This window comes from Phocoena phocoena, chromosome 1 (assembly GCF_963924675.1).
Source record: "Phocoena phocoena chromosome 1, mPhoPho1.1, whole genome shotgun sequence".
NCBI lineage: Eukaryota > Metazoa > Chordata > Mammalia > Artiodactyla > Phocoenidae > Phocoena > Phocoena phocoena.
The window spans coordinates 166,153,093-166,169,051 of NC_089219.1; the positions used below are offsets into that span (position 1 = coordinate 166,153,093).

The window sequence follows — 15,959 nt, forward strand, 5'->3', positions numbered from 1 at the left end:
TGGCTGTGCCTTGTGGGATCTTAGTTCCCTGACCAGGGATTGAACCCAGGCTACGGTAGTGAAAGCGTGGAGTCCTAACCACTGGACGCCAGAGAATTTCCCAATTGTCTTATTTTAAAAATATTTAAAACAAAGTTAAAATCACTTATATTATGAGCATATTGAAAAAAGTATATAAATAACATGAAATTACTCCTTCGTTAATAATTAGTCCCACATTGGACTCTACTCCCCAAAGGCACCCTCTGCTAAAAGGTCTGTGTATGTCATTCTAAACACTTTATTCGCAACTCTTTATCTTTTTCCCACTTAACAATATACCATAGTTAGCTTATAAATATCTGCATCATCTCTTAAGGGCAATACAAAGAATTGCATAGTTTTGTTTAACCAGGGGTCTGTTGGTGGACGTTAAGTTGGTTTCAGGTTCTTGTCACGAACATCTACATCATACTCGTGCTGTCCCTTCTGAAGGAAGGATTCCTAGAATGGGACTCTTGTATCACAGACTGTAAACATTCACCATCATTGTCAGAATCTGCCCTTTCAAAACATTGTGTTGATTTTCATTCATCCAAACAGTGTCTCTTTCCCCACATTCTCTCCAACACTGGACCTTATCCATCTTTAAAATTCTGGCCAACCTGATTGGTTAAAATGGTAAGTCATCTAGGGAGCAGATTGTCCATTTATATCCCTCCTTCTGTAAAGTGCTTGTTTATATCATTTGCCCATTTTTCAACTGGGGGTCCTTTTCTTTTCGATTTGTATGATAGAGATATTCATCCTCCATCTGTTACAGGTGTTATGAAACTGCTTTTTCCTCCAGGCAGTCATTTGTCTTTTGTAAAGATCTGGTTACTCCTCTGGGCTCTTGGAAAGCACGGACCTTATTGTCTGCAGGTACCGCTCCTGAGACAGCAGTTGGCTCAGTGCAGGATCTCAGCAAGATCTGTTGCATAAATGAGTGAATCTATTGTACAATGGATGGCAGGCAAGTCAAGGAAAAGTCAGTCTGTTTTAGTAGAAATTCCACGTTAGGAGATTTTAAAATAAAGTGTATCTTCTGAAACATGTGAATAGTGTTTTTCCATTTTCTGAAGTTTTCATTTTCAGTTCAGTTCACTGCAGTAAAAATCACTGTGGATCTTGAGTTTTGTTTTTCAACCCCTCAGAATAAATATGAAACGAATTTTATGTGGCAGTATTCACGTGTATAAATAGTAAAAAAAAAAAAAAACCTAGAAAAATATGTATCTACCTTGAATAAGAACTAAATAAAGATTAACAGGCTAATGAATAATTGCATCATAAGAGTGGTCATACAGACTGTTAAAATTAAGATAATATCAAGGAATGATTAATTATTTTAAAAAATGACTTAATCATGGTATGTTCATATCCTGGAAAAAACCCTGGACTCCTAGCTTGGCACTTGTCAGTTGAGTGATGAAGTTAAGTCCCTTAACCTCAATTTCATCATTAAATAGGGCAAAAATATCTGTCTAGACTACTTTAACCTCAATTTCATCATTACATAGGGCAAAAATATCTGTCTAGACTACTTTAACCTCAATTTCATCATTAAATAGGGCAAAAATATCTGTCTAGACTACTTTAACCTCAATTTCATCATTACATAGGGCAAAAATATCTGTCTAGACTACTTTAACCTCAATTTCATCATTAAATAGGGCAAAAATATCTGTCTAGACTACTTTAACCTCAATTTCATCATTAAATAGGGCAAAAATATCTGTCTAGACTACTTTAACCTCAATTTCATCATTACATAGGGCAAAAATATCTGTCTAGACTACTTTAACCTCAATTTCATCATTAAATAGGGCAAAAATATCTGTCTAGACTACTTTAACCTCAATTTCATCATTAAATAGGGCAAAAATATCTGTCTAGACTACTTTAACCTCAATTTCATCATTACATAGGGCAAAAATATCTGTCTAGACTACTTTAACCTCAATTTCTTCATTAAATAGGGCAAAAATATCTGTCTAGACTACTTTAACCTCAATTTCATCATTAAATAGGGCAAAAATATCTGTCTAGACTACTTTAACCTCAATTTCATCATTAAATAGGGCAAAAATATCTGTCTAGACTACTTCAACCAACCATCTGTAATAGGGAAGAACAAATCTGACTCCATATTGGCTCTGTTTCTTTTACTTTAACCTTTGTATTCTACTGCTTTTGCTACAAGTTAAGAGTGTTGCCTATAGCCTGAAATATACAGGATAGCCCATTCTCAAGGCTCTGATCTCTAAAGGTATAACACTTTTCCATTCATATAGAGATAAAAAGTTGCAGAAAGGGGAATAATATTTTCTTGTTGGAGATTTACAGGAACATCATGACCTGACTCAAGTGGACAGATGTAAGAACAAAGGAGTCTCGCACCAAGAAGTTTGCAGCAACCAAGCACAGCCCCTCTCCTTTTAGTATAAAAGAAGCCTGAATTCTAACTTGCGTAAGATGGTTCTTTGGGACACTAGTCCACCATCTTCTTGGTCTGCTGACTTTCCGAATAAAGTGACTATTTCTTGCCCCAACAACTCGTCTCTCAATTTATTGGCCTCTGGTGTGGCGAGCAACACGAGCTTGGGCTTGGTAACACATCCATCCGTCCATCCAACCATCCATCAGTTTACTTATTCATTCATTCAAAACTTAGCAGACACCTCACAGTGTAGGTTGAATTAATTTAAATGAGGATCATGTAAAGGTAAGTTACAAACTATGAACAAATATTCTACAACCATAATATGAAAGATAACTTTAAACAATATAGGTTATAAAGTTGGAGTAGAAAATATTTCTGTGGTACCCCAAGAATATAGTGGATGAAAACATTGATACAACTTTTGGAACACAAGTAAATAGAGCTTATTTAAAACACGATGATGGTCATAGTGAGACAGACTGGAGTGGGATAAAGTTTTTATGATACTGAAGTATTTGCACAAATATATATACTGAAAAGATGTACGTACACACATTTATATACTCTACAATATACACAATAGTTGCAATGCAGGCAGATATATAGATGGCATCTGTGTGACACAGAATCAGCTCACCAAGGATGGCTGCTCAGTCTTTGCAGGTTGTGCTCCAAGGAGACCAGAATGACACGAGGGGCATAACAACTCCCGGGACAGTGATGTCTATAAGTGGTGGCTTTACCAGGTCTCCTCTCATTTCATCCTTGCAACCCTGTGAGGTAGGTATTATCAGCTTTATAGATGGGGAAGCTGAGGTATTCAAAAGGGGCTCGTCTTGCTCTTCAACCTAAGTCTCTGGTTTTTAAACTCCAAATCCCTTGATATGTTTTAAGGCCTTGCTGCTTCATATCAGAATGATTCTAAAAATGTTTGAGTTTCTTTGAATCCTAGTTTCAATATTTTTCATATCTCCCACTAAAAAAAAAGTCTTTCTTGTGCAATTACTTGCTGTGCAAATTCCTTTTTCTTGGAGGGCATCAATTTTGCTTTTTAAGGACTGTAGCTTTCTTGAAAGCCGAGATTCTACATCATCAGAGGCCCTCCGCTGTGCCCTGAACGCAATGGACTTTGGGTAAAGTTTTGTTACTTCAGCACAGCAAGGTGCTGAAGAGTGCCTGATCCCAAGAGTTTAGTCTAGTGAGAGAGACAGATAATCAGACAATTATAATAGCAGGTGATGGATGCAGATAGCAAACCGTGGTATCAGAGAGACTCCCTACTCTAATTACCTGTAGCTCCCTTCAGAATGGCCCAAAGTGCTTAAAAAGATTGATTAGTCGGAGTCTCCCAAGACCCAAATATGACATCAAAACACAGAATATAAAACCTTCCCTCCATCTCTGACGGGGTTCAAGATGAGTTCTCCCGGCTCAGGGTGGTTTTAAAGAATCAACCCACAGATGAAAAAAAATCGCAGTTTTTGTTACCAAGGCAGGATCTGTGCCTAAATTAGTTTTCTGGATCATAGTGATTCAGAGGAAGGATTGAATTTTGTCTCAAAATGGGCTTTTCTAACCTCTGCTTACTCTCTGATGGCAACGTGTAGATATTTACCAAAGTGCTGTATAATTTGTCATGATGGGCCAGGAAGTCACTCATCAAAGGAAATTTACTGAACCTACCAATCACACACAGCCTAGGGTCCTTTTCAGGGCAGGGCAAAGAAATTCAAGTTGGGATCTGTGAAAGAATTATTCAGCAATTCAAGATTATTCAGTATCTATCTGTCCTACCTGATATATGTGACTAATAACACATACACTCTTCAGAAAACTGAAGGTAAAGAGATCAAACTGTAGAAAAGAACAAACATGAGTGAACTTCAGTCTGAGTGAGGACGTTGCCAGAGATTTGCATGTTTCTCAAAGCCTTTCCTCAGATCTCTGCAGGAAAGGAAATTGTGCGGGAGGGACGATAAAGCTTGTGGCTTTTCACATCTCGTCCTTTAAGGCTACATTGAATTAAGCACTTGCTTGCTGCCAGAATGCAGAGAACTAGGTCACCCCGCAGACCAGAGAGCTTCCCAAGGTAGAACAATGGCTCTCACGGGAGTGGGGAGCCTCCAACAAAGATCACATTTAAGACTATTTAAAAACAGATGCTATTTGATGGTCTCAACTAGTATTGAAAACATCTGGTAAAGTTTTGCTTAGAGATACTCCTACTGGACCTGTTTTTTTTTAATCAGTGATATTTGTAAATGATCATGTGCTGTTGCAAAGGCAGTAACACTACAGTAGTTTTTTAAACTCTTAGAGCTTGGTTTTCTTAAGCAGGCTGAACGGGCTCTTTGTAATCGTGTTTAGATTATTGACTTATGTAGCAAATCCTTTCCCCTTTAAATAGTGGAAAACTCAATTCCATTTCATTGATCAAAAATGTCCAGTTGGTGGATAGAGGTTGAGCAAATTTTACCCTGATTGTTACTTTGTTGCAAATTAAAACCAGCTCTTCTTATAAGAGCCTTACCTGGTTCCAAAGAAAAGTATCTCTTGCTGCAAAGAATCTACCCTTCACTTTTTGGAAGCTGTAGATTACATTACAGAAAATTACGTGGAAAAAAATATGATTAGAAGGGTAAATGTCACAGTATAGCTATTCCAGTAGATTTGAGGACATCATATGCAACTCCAGCTTTACCACGATAGTCACAGGGTCAGGGATACCACAGAGTCTTTAATAATAAGCACAAAATCATGAAATGTATCCAATTTTAGGTGTCAGGTGAGAACGGTGGAGGTGTTGACCAGCATTTCAAACGCTGGCTTAAATCCCCTAAGAAGAGGGCAGGTGCTCTACAGAGCTCCTATTAACGAGTTGGGCGACTGACTTACTTCTTACTGAAAATTAAGTCTTCTTACTGAAAATTAAAAGTATATGGTTCCCAAAGTTCCCTAAAAGAAAATCCTTGCGGAACGTCCAGGGTTGGAAGAGTCGTTTCTTATACTATGACTTCTGAACTCAGAACATCATTGCTTTATTTCCTGCCCCACTCCCAACTTCACACAGCACTCTCGTGCCCCCAATCTCAGTAAGTCAGACTTACGGGCAGCAAACATCCATTAGGCTCTGCCGAGTTAGGAAACCATGTCCTAGTTGGCACTTGTGTCGTCAAGTTCATGTGCTAACCGATGGATTAGGGGAGTTGAAAGACACTGTGTTGATTTTGGTTACTTAATGAGTTGTTTTTATGTGTGCGTGCTGTGGTTTCAAAAGCCGATGAAAAGAGAAATGACACTTTTTTCCCATGAAAAATCCAAAATTAGGGCAGTTAGAATATTGTTAAGAACAAAAGGCACAAGATTCCACTAATCAACCATGGATATACATTACTTATCTTTTTTTTCCTGTATATTTAATGCAAAGATAGGAAACTTCTTCGTGTACGAAATTAAACATTCATGAAAGTGGCTGTTTTATAAAAAAAAACACTGTAGATTAACATAACAACTAGAGATAAACTAAATGCCAGTAAACATTTTGGAAATATCCACCAGGGTATAAAGGGTATTTGAACACGACAGTTCTTTCTGCATTAAAAAAAAAAAAAAAATCTCCTCTGGAGATTCAACAAATTTCTATTTTCATGATTATGTCTGAATCTTATGAAAAAAACCCAATGGAGTCTTTGGATTTTTTTTTTTACCATAGGCTTAACTTTTTCTTCTAAAATGACTCTCCTCATTAAAGAGAAAAGACACAGCTGTTTTCAAACTCATTGTTTCCTCATATTTCCTTCAGAATCCGTCCTAACCCCTGGCAGAAAGATGGTTTCCATGTGAGACTATGTGAACGAGGAACACTTCCTAATCTCCTGTAAGACCACATTTGTAAAACTACTCTTCAAATCACCCGTTGCAAAAGTTTTTAAATTGGGAATGATTAAGGCTGGGGCAAAGATTATCGTAATGAAATTTAATATAATAACAGCTTAGCAAACTTTAAAGGACGTTGTTTTAGGAGGATGTGTATTTTATAGCAATTATACGCAAGAAATGAATATTACACAGGTGAGGCTGTGTATATTATCTTATAAGAAAAGAAAAAGGAAAAAAAGAGGTTTGAATAAACGATTCAAAATTGTTTGAATCGTTTATTTCAAACAATACAGCTCTTCTCTGTGAAAAACTTTGTGCTCTTGGCCTATTACACTTTTCAATCAAGTAAGAGATTTAAAAAGTGACCTTGCGGGCTTCCCTGGTGGCGCAGTGGTTGGCAGTCCGCCTGCCGATGCAGCGGACACGGGTTCGTGCCCCGGTCCGGGAAGGTCCCACATGCCGCGGAGCGGCTGGGCCCGTGAGCCATGGCTGCTGAGCCTGCGCGTCCGGAGCCTGTGCTCCGCAACGGGAGAGGCCTCGGCAGTGAGAGGCCCACGAAAAAGTGACCTTGCAAGGAAGAAGCCTGGAACAAACTTGGTAACATGGAATCGAACCTCAGAGGTGTGTTCTGCTGCAGTGACAGAGCGTAAGAACATCCTTTTCGTGAGCAAATACCCTTCAAGTTACAAATATTTCACAGTGAAAGGACTCTTTTCCCCTACTACAGTTTAGCCTCTTCTCTGCTTTGCAGTCCCTCTAGGACAATGGATGAAATGTCTTTGTGAAACAGAGCTAGAAATAGTGATCCTTTGCTGCCCAGCAATGAGGAATAATATTTTTTAAAAAGCTTTCTAGTCCCAGGTAACAAAGTCTCTAGAAAATTCCTGCATGAAAAATACAGTCAAATTAAAGTCCAAAGTCTGTAGATGAAATCAGTGTGGAAAGGTTCCCGCCACAGTCAAGGTTGAGGGTAATTAAGCAGAAGGGGTGGGGGTGGGAGGGAAGACGGGCCCCCTGGCATCCTGGAACCAGAGCAGGTACAGAGCAGGTCAGGAGCAGCACAGGACTGAGGCCCAAGGGAGAAGACAAAGGACTTCTCTCCTCCTGGGTCCCTTTCACTCCAGTTTTTATTTTCTAAATGAAATGACAGCTCACCTGAAAGTCTTTCAGGTTGGACTCTCTGGAAAGAAGTTTGCTTCTCCTTTGCCCTTCAATTCAATCTGTGTCCATGCTCAGTTAAAAAAAAAAAAAAAGCAAAAAAAAAAAAAATAAAACAAACAAATTTTGGGTCACTACATTTTCACTGGCCAACTTTATGTTTACACATTTCAGAAGAAAAACAAAGAATCTAGTGTTGGGGATTGTGAGTCCTGTTTTCAAGTGTTCCCTTCTCTTCCTTGGATTTTTTCTAACAGAATTAAGTGCACTACAGGGAGGTCAGCTCGGTGCTTTGTGACCACCTAGAGGGGTGGGATAGGGAGGGTGGGAGGGAGATGCAAGAGGGGGGAGATATGGAGATACATGTATACGTATAGCTGATTCACTTTGTTGTACAGCAGAAACTAACACACCACTGTAAAGCAATTAGACTCCAATAAATCCATTTAAAAAAAAAAAAAGAAGGGCTTCCCGGGTGGCGCAGTGGTTGAGAGTCCGCCTGCCAATGTAGGGGACACGGGTTCGTGCCCCGGTCCGGGAGGATCCTGCATGCTGCGCAGCGGCTGGGCCCGTGAGCCATGGCCGCTGGGCCTGCGCGTCCAGAGCCTGTGCTCCGCAACGGGAGAGGCCACAACAGTGAGAGGCCCGCGTACCACAAAAAAAAAAGAAAAAAAAAAAAAAAGAATTCAGTGCACTAGGGATGCACATATGATCCCAAACGTCAGGGTTACAAAGGAACTGGTCCGAAGAGGCAGCTTAGCAGCAGTATGTGTGGGAGAGACCTAGTGGGTTGAGTTTCCTTGAAGCTGCATGAGAGGCAGCTGTAAGGCTTGAGCCAAAAGTTATTTCCATCTCTAAGTGAACTACCAGAAGTACCATCCCTGGGGCTGGTCCTCCTTCCTGTGTTGTATTGGAGTCTTGTTTTGGGTACCACACTTGGGCAGGGAGTTTGATAACCTTACTTATCCAGAGACCACAATTGCTCAGTCAGTGTTTGAAATGCTTAAAACCTGGTCATGAGAAGAACAGTTGAGTGAACTGGGGATGTTAGTGGGAGGACATGATTACTGTTTTCAAATCTCTTTAGGGATGTCATCTGGCAGAGAGATGAAAGATGTGTGTTTTCACTTCAGAGAACAGAATGAGGGCCAAACAGTGTAGAAAAACTACAGGACAACAGAGTTGAGTTCAACCAGGGTAGTCAGGTAGTAAGTTTCTTGTCACTGAAGTATTCAAGCAAAAGCTGGAAAGCTACTTAACGGAAATGTGGTTTGGTGCAGGTGGGTTGGAGTCAATGAATGAACAAGACCCCTTCCAACTTTTTCTTTTAATATTTATTTTATTTATTATTATTTCTTTTTGGCTGCGTTGGGTGTTTGTTGCTGTGCGCGGCTTTCTCTAGTTGGGGCGAGCGGGGGCTACTCTTTGTTGCGGTGCGCGGGCTTCTCATTGCGGTGGCTTCTCTTGTTGCAGAGCTCGGGCTCTGGGGGCATGGGCTTCAGTAGTTGTGGCTCGCAGGCTCTAGAGCGCAGGCTCAGTAGTTGTGGTGCACGGGCTTAGTTGCTCCGCGGCATGTGGGATCTTCCCCCACCAGGGCTTGAACCTGTGTCCCCTGCATTGGCAGGCGGATTCTTAACCACTGCACCACCAGGGAAGCCCGCCCTCCCAACTCTTGACAGCTGTTTTCAGGTCCTGAATAACACGCAGATCTAAGTTGGAAAACCATCCTTAGAAAATAACTTTTGGAAAGAACGTTGTATTTAGAAATATTCCCTCCAATATTCTTCAGAGGACCAAACTTCCCAGAAGGAAGAAGAATGCAGTGGAACTCTCCCTGTCTGGGGCAGGAATGCACACAGTATCAGATGACACCCTGTAAGGAGGCTATGTCATCTGAAGAATTACCCAGAAAGTGTGCTCCAACAGCTCAAGGACTGGAGCTTGAGCTAATACAAGACGCATGAGTGTCATTTAAGATGCTGGCTGCAGGCTCAGCATTTCCAGGTGTTAGTTGCCCAGTAAAATCATCCGTGCACATCCTGAGACACTTGAACCCAGGAGAAAGCAGCCGTCTGAACACATCCCCTGAGGGGCAGAGATGGAAACAAACTTGCGTAGAACAAGTTCCTCTATTCTGACTGCTTCAGGGGGCTGGGGCTCATCTGACCTGGGGCTCTCTTGGTCAAGACGCAACTTATCTTAAGAAATGTAGCACATGATTCACTTTGTTATAAAGCAGAAACTAACACACTATTGTAAAGCAATTATACCCCAATAAAGATGTTAAAAAAAAAAAAAAAAGAAATGTAGCACAATTTCAGGTAATCACCTCTCTTCATCTGTGCTTTCCCTTCTGTGACACTAACATCACTGTCGCCTGACACAAGATGGTGCCCATGATTCCTGGGTGAATAGATGTAACCATGGAACAACTATACATTTTGGCTAATGTGGACAAAAGATACCAATTTAGATATAAATGGGTCATTGGCTTCAGGTAAAGTCTACCTGTGCAGACAGGTGGAATGCACTATTTAAATGCTTGGCGATTCATTTCTGAATGAAGCCTCACCAAAAATAGAAATTTTAATGTTGTTTAGTTACTGGAGCCCAACTGAAGTAGCTCTCTTAAAATCAGTGTTTGTTTGGAGCCATCAAAAGTCCCTTTTACTGAAAAACAAAGGCACCAGAATAAGGGTATCAGGTAAATACAACTGCCAGGGAGAAATGAAAGTTCTAGATAGTCCAAACTCTAAATCTCTGACTCGCTGCTGTGAGAGGGTGGAGAGAGAGAGAGAGACAATAACTTTTCAATCTGGGTATAAATGTAAAAATACAACTGTACTTTTTGAAAACACAAAATCCCAAATGGCTAACACTTATTAGATAGGTGAGTTTGTTGAGTGTTCATACGGAATCTGAAAACATCTCATGTTTTTTGACAAAGTTAAACATGCTTGTTCCTGTATTTCTGGACTCCCTTTCTAAACTTCTGGATTTTACTTCCATTTCAAAGGAACAATTGAGGCACTGGTTTAATACAATATTTATTAAAGTGTTTTTATTAACAAACTTTCGCTAGAAAGTTCCGAGTGTGTTAATACAGCAGGCACATTGGTTTCAATGTTTGGTATTTGACAGTCCACAGAACTGCACTTAACTCTCACAATCCTGCCACTATTTTGTGGATTGTTTGGGCAGGACCTATAACCAGCCTCCCCCATTAAATGGTTAAAGATGAACTGGGGTTCATTCTGACTTAAGTGTTCTGAGTTTACGATGACATCAGTCTGTGACAGGCCTGGCTCCACTTGCCTTTCTGCCTTGTCAGTCAGACTCACTGAACCGGAGTCCTTGTTTGCAGCCCCTCCACTGCCCTCCACGTTCCCGATGTCTCTGTTTTTACAGAGTCCCCTTTGGTGCGTCTCAGGAGCACAGCATGCTTTGTGTGAAGCTCCAGCGCTTCTGCAGACCAATGACGACGTCTCTGCCATCTTTGGAAGTTGCTCTTCTAGGCTCTGAAGACTGTGTATGCTGGTCTTACCGAGTTTTTCTTGGGTCTGAATGTGCTGACCTGGGTGGTGGAAAAAACTCCTGGGCAGCGAATTCTGCATTCCAGGAGGTTTCACTCTGCCCTGTAGGCAGGGACAGTGGTGGATGTGTGGGATGGGATGCACGAAGCCCTCGGGGGCTTGGTGTGCAGCCTTCAGAGGGGCCAGGCCGTTCTGGACATGCATGAAGCTGCTGGCAGTCGGAGCGCACTGGTGGCACAAGCAGTCACCCATCTGCTGGCAAGACGGCAGGCCATATTTCAAAGGTTGGTAGGCATTTGGGCAGCTGCATCTCTGATTCAGAGAGAAGAAGTGACACATGGTGTGCTGTTCAAGACAGGGCTGCAACAAGGCAGAGCTGGCTTCATTTTTGGTGCTTTGGTTGAGTTCGCTGTTGTAAGCTGCGTGTACGGGCATCCCTAACTTCTTCGCCTGGCTGGTGAAAAATTCAGAGCAGATGTGGGTCTCTTCGTAAGTGGTCTTCTCGGAGGCCATACAGCTGTGGGCTGCCAGAGGTTCTAATTCGTAAAACTCATGCTCCATTTCAGCTCTTTGGCCCCTGGGATCTAAGTGATACGCACTCACGGTGTGTGTCTTGCTTTGTCCCTTGTCACCAGGACTTGTCGACAAGGTGTGGGAGAAGGCACTGCACTGGAGTCTTTTAGGTAAGGGAATCTGACCACAGGTGCCCTGCGGCCCAAGGCACCGGCACATGCACTGAAAAAAGAAGGTGGCGAAAGCCCAGCTGATACACATGATGAGCATCAAGAAGGTGCCCAGCTGGGTGTAAGCCAGAACCGTGGAGGGCATCATCATGGCCCCGGCCACGAAGGTGGTGAGTGCGGCCATGGCAATGGCAGAGCCCATGCGACTCAGAGAGAAGATCACCTTCCCTTCTCGGTCGGCGTCCGGGGCCAAGCGGTAAGCAACCCCATAGTGGACGGCAAAGTCTACAGCCAGGCCGACTGCAACCGAAATAGTGACCGACTCCAAGACGTTTAGCTCCCAGCCCAGCAGGACGAGAGAACCAACGGTGACAAATATAGTTCCGGCGATCGAAATGATGGCGTAAAGGCTTATGATGATGTTCCAAGTTGTAAGCAGCATCACACTAAAGGCCACGGCCACCGAGAGCCCCATGGCGATGAGGGTGCCATCGGAGAGGCTGTCCTGGAGGTCATAGAACTCCAGATTGCTGACAAACCAGCCGTGGCTGAGGCCCTCGGGTGCAGAACTCAGCTCGTTGGAAATCCACGAGTCCACCTCTTTATAAAACTGATGCATCTTTTCATAAGCCAGTGTGAAGAGGTAGGTGCTTTGGAACTCTAGCACGACTGCCCTGATGGTATCATTGATATCAAACCTCGGCCCTGGGGTTTTGCTATCCAAATGGTAGCCCGTACTCCTCTCCAGCTCCATGATGGCTCTCTTGATGCACAGTTCGAAAATCTCTTGCTTATAGGGGAAGCTCCAGTGGCTGCAGCACGGGTACAGGGTAGGCTCATCGCAGTCCTGGTTTTCCATCCACTGCTTGAAGGTCTCAATGAAGCAGCTGGTGAAGTCCTGTTCGTCAGTCTGGTGAAAGAATGTCTGATTTCTCAGTTTTTGACAGAATTGCAAAATCCAGACCTGGGAGGCTGGGCTGGCGATGTTAAAGCCGCTGTCTAAGGTCAGCTTCCCTTTGCTCTTAGGGTTTAGGGGGTTGCCATTGTCTTCTGGGGACACACCCCAGATGACCGTGATGGGCATGTGGAGCTCCTCTCCGTGGTGGACGCGCTCGAACATGAAAAGCTTTTTGTACTCGGCGTCGTAACGTTCAAAAGGGTGGGACGACCTGAACACCTGGAACTCGGACAGCTCCAAAGAGGGCAGCTTCATCTTTGGGTTTATGCAGACGATGTAGGCCCCGCCCACAGTTAAGGCCAGGAACCAGACCAGCCATAGGTAGCGAAACTTAATGACGATGCACGGCAATACTTTTTCAAAAAAAATTCGAGACGCTTCCGAAATGGCAAAAAGGACTTTGTGGCACTTCTGACAGGCCACTGTCCAGCAGCTTTTGTTATCGTATATTTGCTGCTGGGGCTTCTTGAAGCAGCTGAAGATATTGAGAAGATACCGCTCGTGCAGGACAACCACGGCCGGAAGCCAGGTGACCATCAAAACGTAATTCACCAGTATAGCTGTCCCCGCGTATACCCCAAAGCATCTGATGGCTGTGATATTGCTCACGTAGTTAGCGTAAAAGGCAGCCGCTGTGGTAAAACTGGTGACGAACATGGAGAGGGCGGCGTGTTGCAGCGTGATGCTCACCGTCTCTGAGGTTTCCGCGTGAGGCTTGTCAAATTTGGTGTAGTTCCAGACATCACACAGGACAAAAGCATCATCCGCTCCAATGCCCACCAAAATAATGAGTGCCGTGAGGTTCATAAAAGGGAAAAATTCAAAGTTAAACACCACGCGGTAGAGAAAATAGGATACAATCAAGGAACTGATGATGGCAAACATGGTCATCAGAGTGATAAACATGGACTTGGTGTAGACACACATGACTGAAAGGACGATCACGATGGCGATGGCAGGATACACGGTATCCATCAGAAGATAGTCCTGAAACAAACTGTGTTTGATCCCAAACTCAATCCCGGTGATGGTGGTGACGCCGTCGGAAGCGTTCCAGTTTTCGAAGTTGTCCAAGTAAATGTTCATCATGCTCTCCCCTTTCTCTGTGGGCGAGAAGAGCATGCTGTACTTTAAAGCGGGTGTGTAGTCGGCTGTCTTTGGGGCCATAAAGTCTTTATCCACCAAGTAGTGGAGGATCTGGTACACAGCGTTGTACTTGGTACATTTCCGTGGCACGTTGGTGCACTTGAGCTGGTCCTTCCTCCGGGCCGCCATGTCCCAGCAGTCTGGCTCCAGGGTGCCGTTCTGGTAGTGTTTGGCGCAGGTTCGAAGTAGCTTCAAGGTATGAGAAACGTCTCGCTCGACGATTTTCTGGCAGGATGATCTGTTGTTCAGAATAGCGATGTAGTTCCCCAGCGTCCAGCTGGGGCAGCAGGAAGCAGCCGTGGTCCTCTGGCAGAGATCACCAAACCGGGGATGAGATCTGATCTGCAGAGACAGAGACACGCGGAAGAACTGACGTTTAAAATCAGTTCACAGGAAGGTCTGAACGACGGTGGCCTTGAGGGACAGGAAAGTTACAGAAGTTATAGAATCATCCTCTGAATTAGGTAGCAGTTTGAACACAAGGTGAGTTTTCCCCCCAAATCTGCTCTCTTCTGCTGCAGGAGGCTCACTAAGTTACTTCATTTTGAACAACAAACTCCTATTTGGGGATGACATACAAGTGTGAAACAATTTCAATCAATGCCAGTTTGGTTTCAAAAAGGAGGTAAAATTAACACCTCTTTAGTAAACAAGCCTTTTCAAAGTCACTTTAAAAAGCAATAAAGTGGATAGGCTGTGAAGCTTATGTATGTATACCTATGGGATTAATTGAGAGAACAATTGCCCAAGTGATATATAAAACGAATTTGTGGCTTTGCCTAAAATTTCTGGTAATCAGCGTGAAATTTTTGGTGACAAAGTACTATATTTCAATCAACTTGGAGGCAAAGATGATAGTCTCTAGATAACTGTCAGACTCAAAAAAGTGATTCTGGTAATATCAGAAGCAGTGATGCCAAAGACGCATGAAAAACCTGGAATAAAATTGTTTCCTGATACGTGAGTAGAGGGAGAAAATGTTTCTAAATTAAAATTATATGTGTGTGTGTATATATATATATACATACATATGATTTTAAATAAACATACACAAGTAATAAAATACTTCAATAGGAATTTAATTATTTCTTCCACATCTTTCAAAGTTTATTCAAGTTGGCTAACTCCCCCTTTTGGGGAACGTTCTGTTTTGGTAAACAGGGGTCTGCTGCATATTAGCAAGTATAACAATTCTGGATTTAATGTGGATAGTATTTCATTTAGAACACTATTCCTGGAGAAGGCTTTCCTTCTTATGGCTGTTCTTGTTACAGAAAATTGAAATTTGTTCCAATGTCAAAGCTGGCATTACTAAGATTAGAGTGAAGCCTGCACAATCCCATCATCTTAAAAAATCTGTAAGTTACAAATGGCCCCTCTTCCCTGAGGGTGAGAATAAGAGATATCGCCCTGCTCTTGAGCCTGTCCAGAGACTTCTCCGGAAGTGCCAGGGCTAAAGACGACCCACTCCTATCACTTTCCCTCATCTCTATTTACCAAAGGTTGTTCCAGGGAAGAAACTCCAAAGTTCAAGAAGGGCATGAGTATTCTTTTTTTCTAATAAGATTAAAACCACCCTTTCCCTTTTATTAAAGTGGGCTTTATCAATCATGCGTTGAAATATTTTCTCAATGTAGAAGAGAAGCTGGCACAATTCACCTCTTTAGAACTTAGACTTATCCAAGAACCAAGTTACTTGTAACTTGGCTGTGAAGACACTTTACTGGGACTTATTCTGCAGGGGCAAGGTGTAGATGAAAGGAGATTGGCCACGTATTGTGAATTGCTGAAGTTGGGTGACCTGCATATAGGGATTCATTCTACAATTCTACTTTTGCCTCTGTTTGAAAATTTCCATAATAAAAAGTTGGGTGTTTTTTTTTTTTTTAAGATACTCTATTGGGGGTAAAGAAAAATGAGTCAAAGGGTTATTATACAAGTGTACTAAAATAATGTTGATTTTAACAAAGGTTTAATTTTTAAGCTCATTTTTAAAGAGCGATAATTACTTGACATTTCATAAAATAGGATAATTAATATTTAATTGTTTCTAGGTTAAAATATTCACATGTGCTAACTCAGGGGAAACTGAACCACCTAATAAATAACAGGAAACCCTGGAATAGCATCTCTCAGAT

The 15,959-nt window shown here is 42.3% G+C and overlaps 1 protein-coding gene across 1 annotated transcript in view; it reads right to left on the reverse strand.

Annotated features, from left to right (window-relative positions):
- Positions 1–10,551: 10,551 nt before the first annotated feature.
- Positions 10,552–15,959, reverse strand: part of DISP1 (dispatched RND transporter family member 1) — a 51,602-nt gene continuing 46,194 nt past the window's right edge. Inside the window, exon 7 of the mRNA XM_065889459.1 lies at positions 10,552–14,163. Coding sequence (XP_065745531.1) covers positions 10,552–14,163 — 3,612 coding nt within the window. The remainder of the gene's footprint in view (positions 14,164–15,959) is intronic.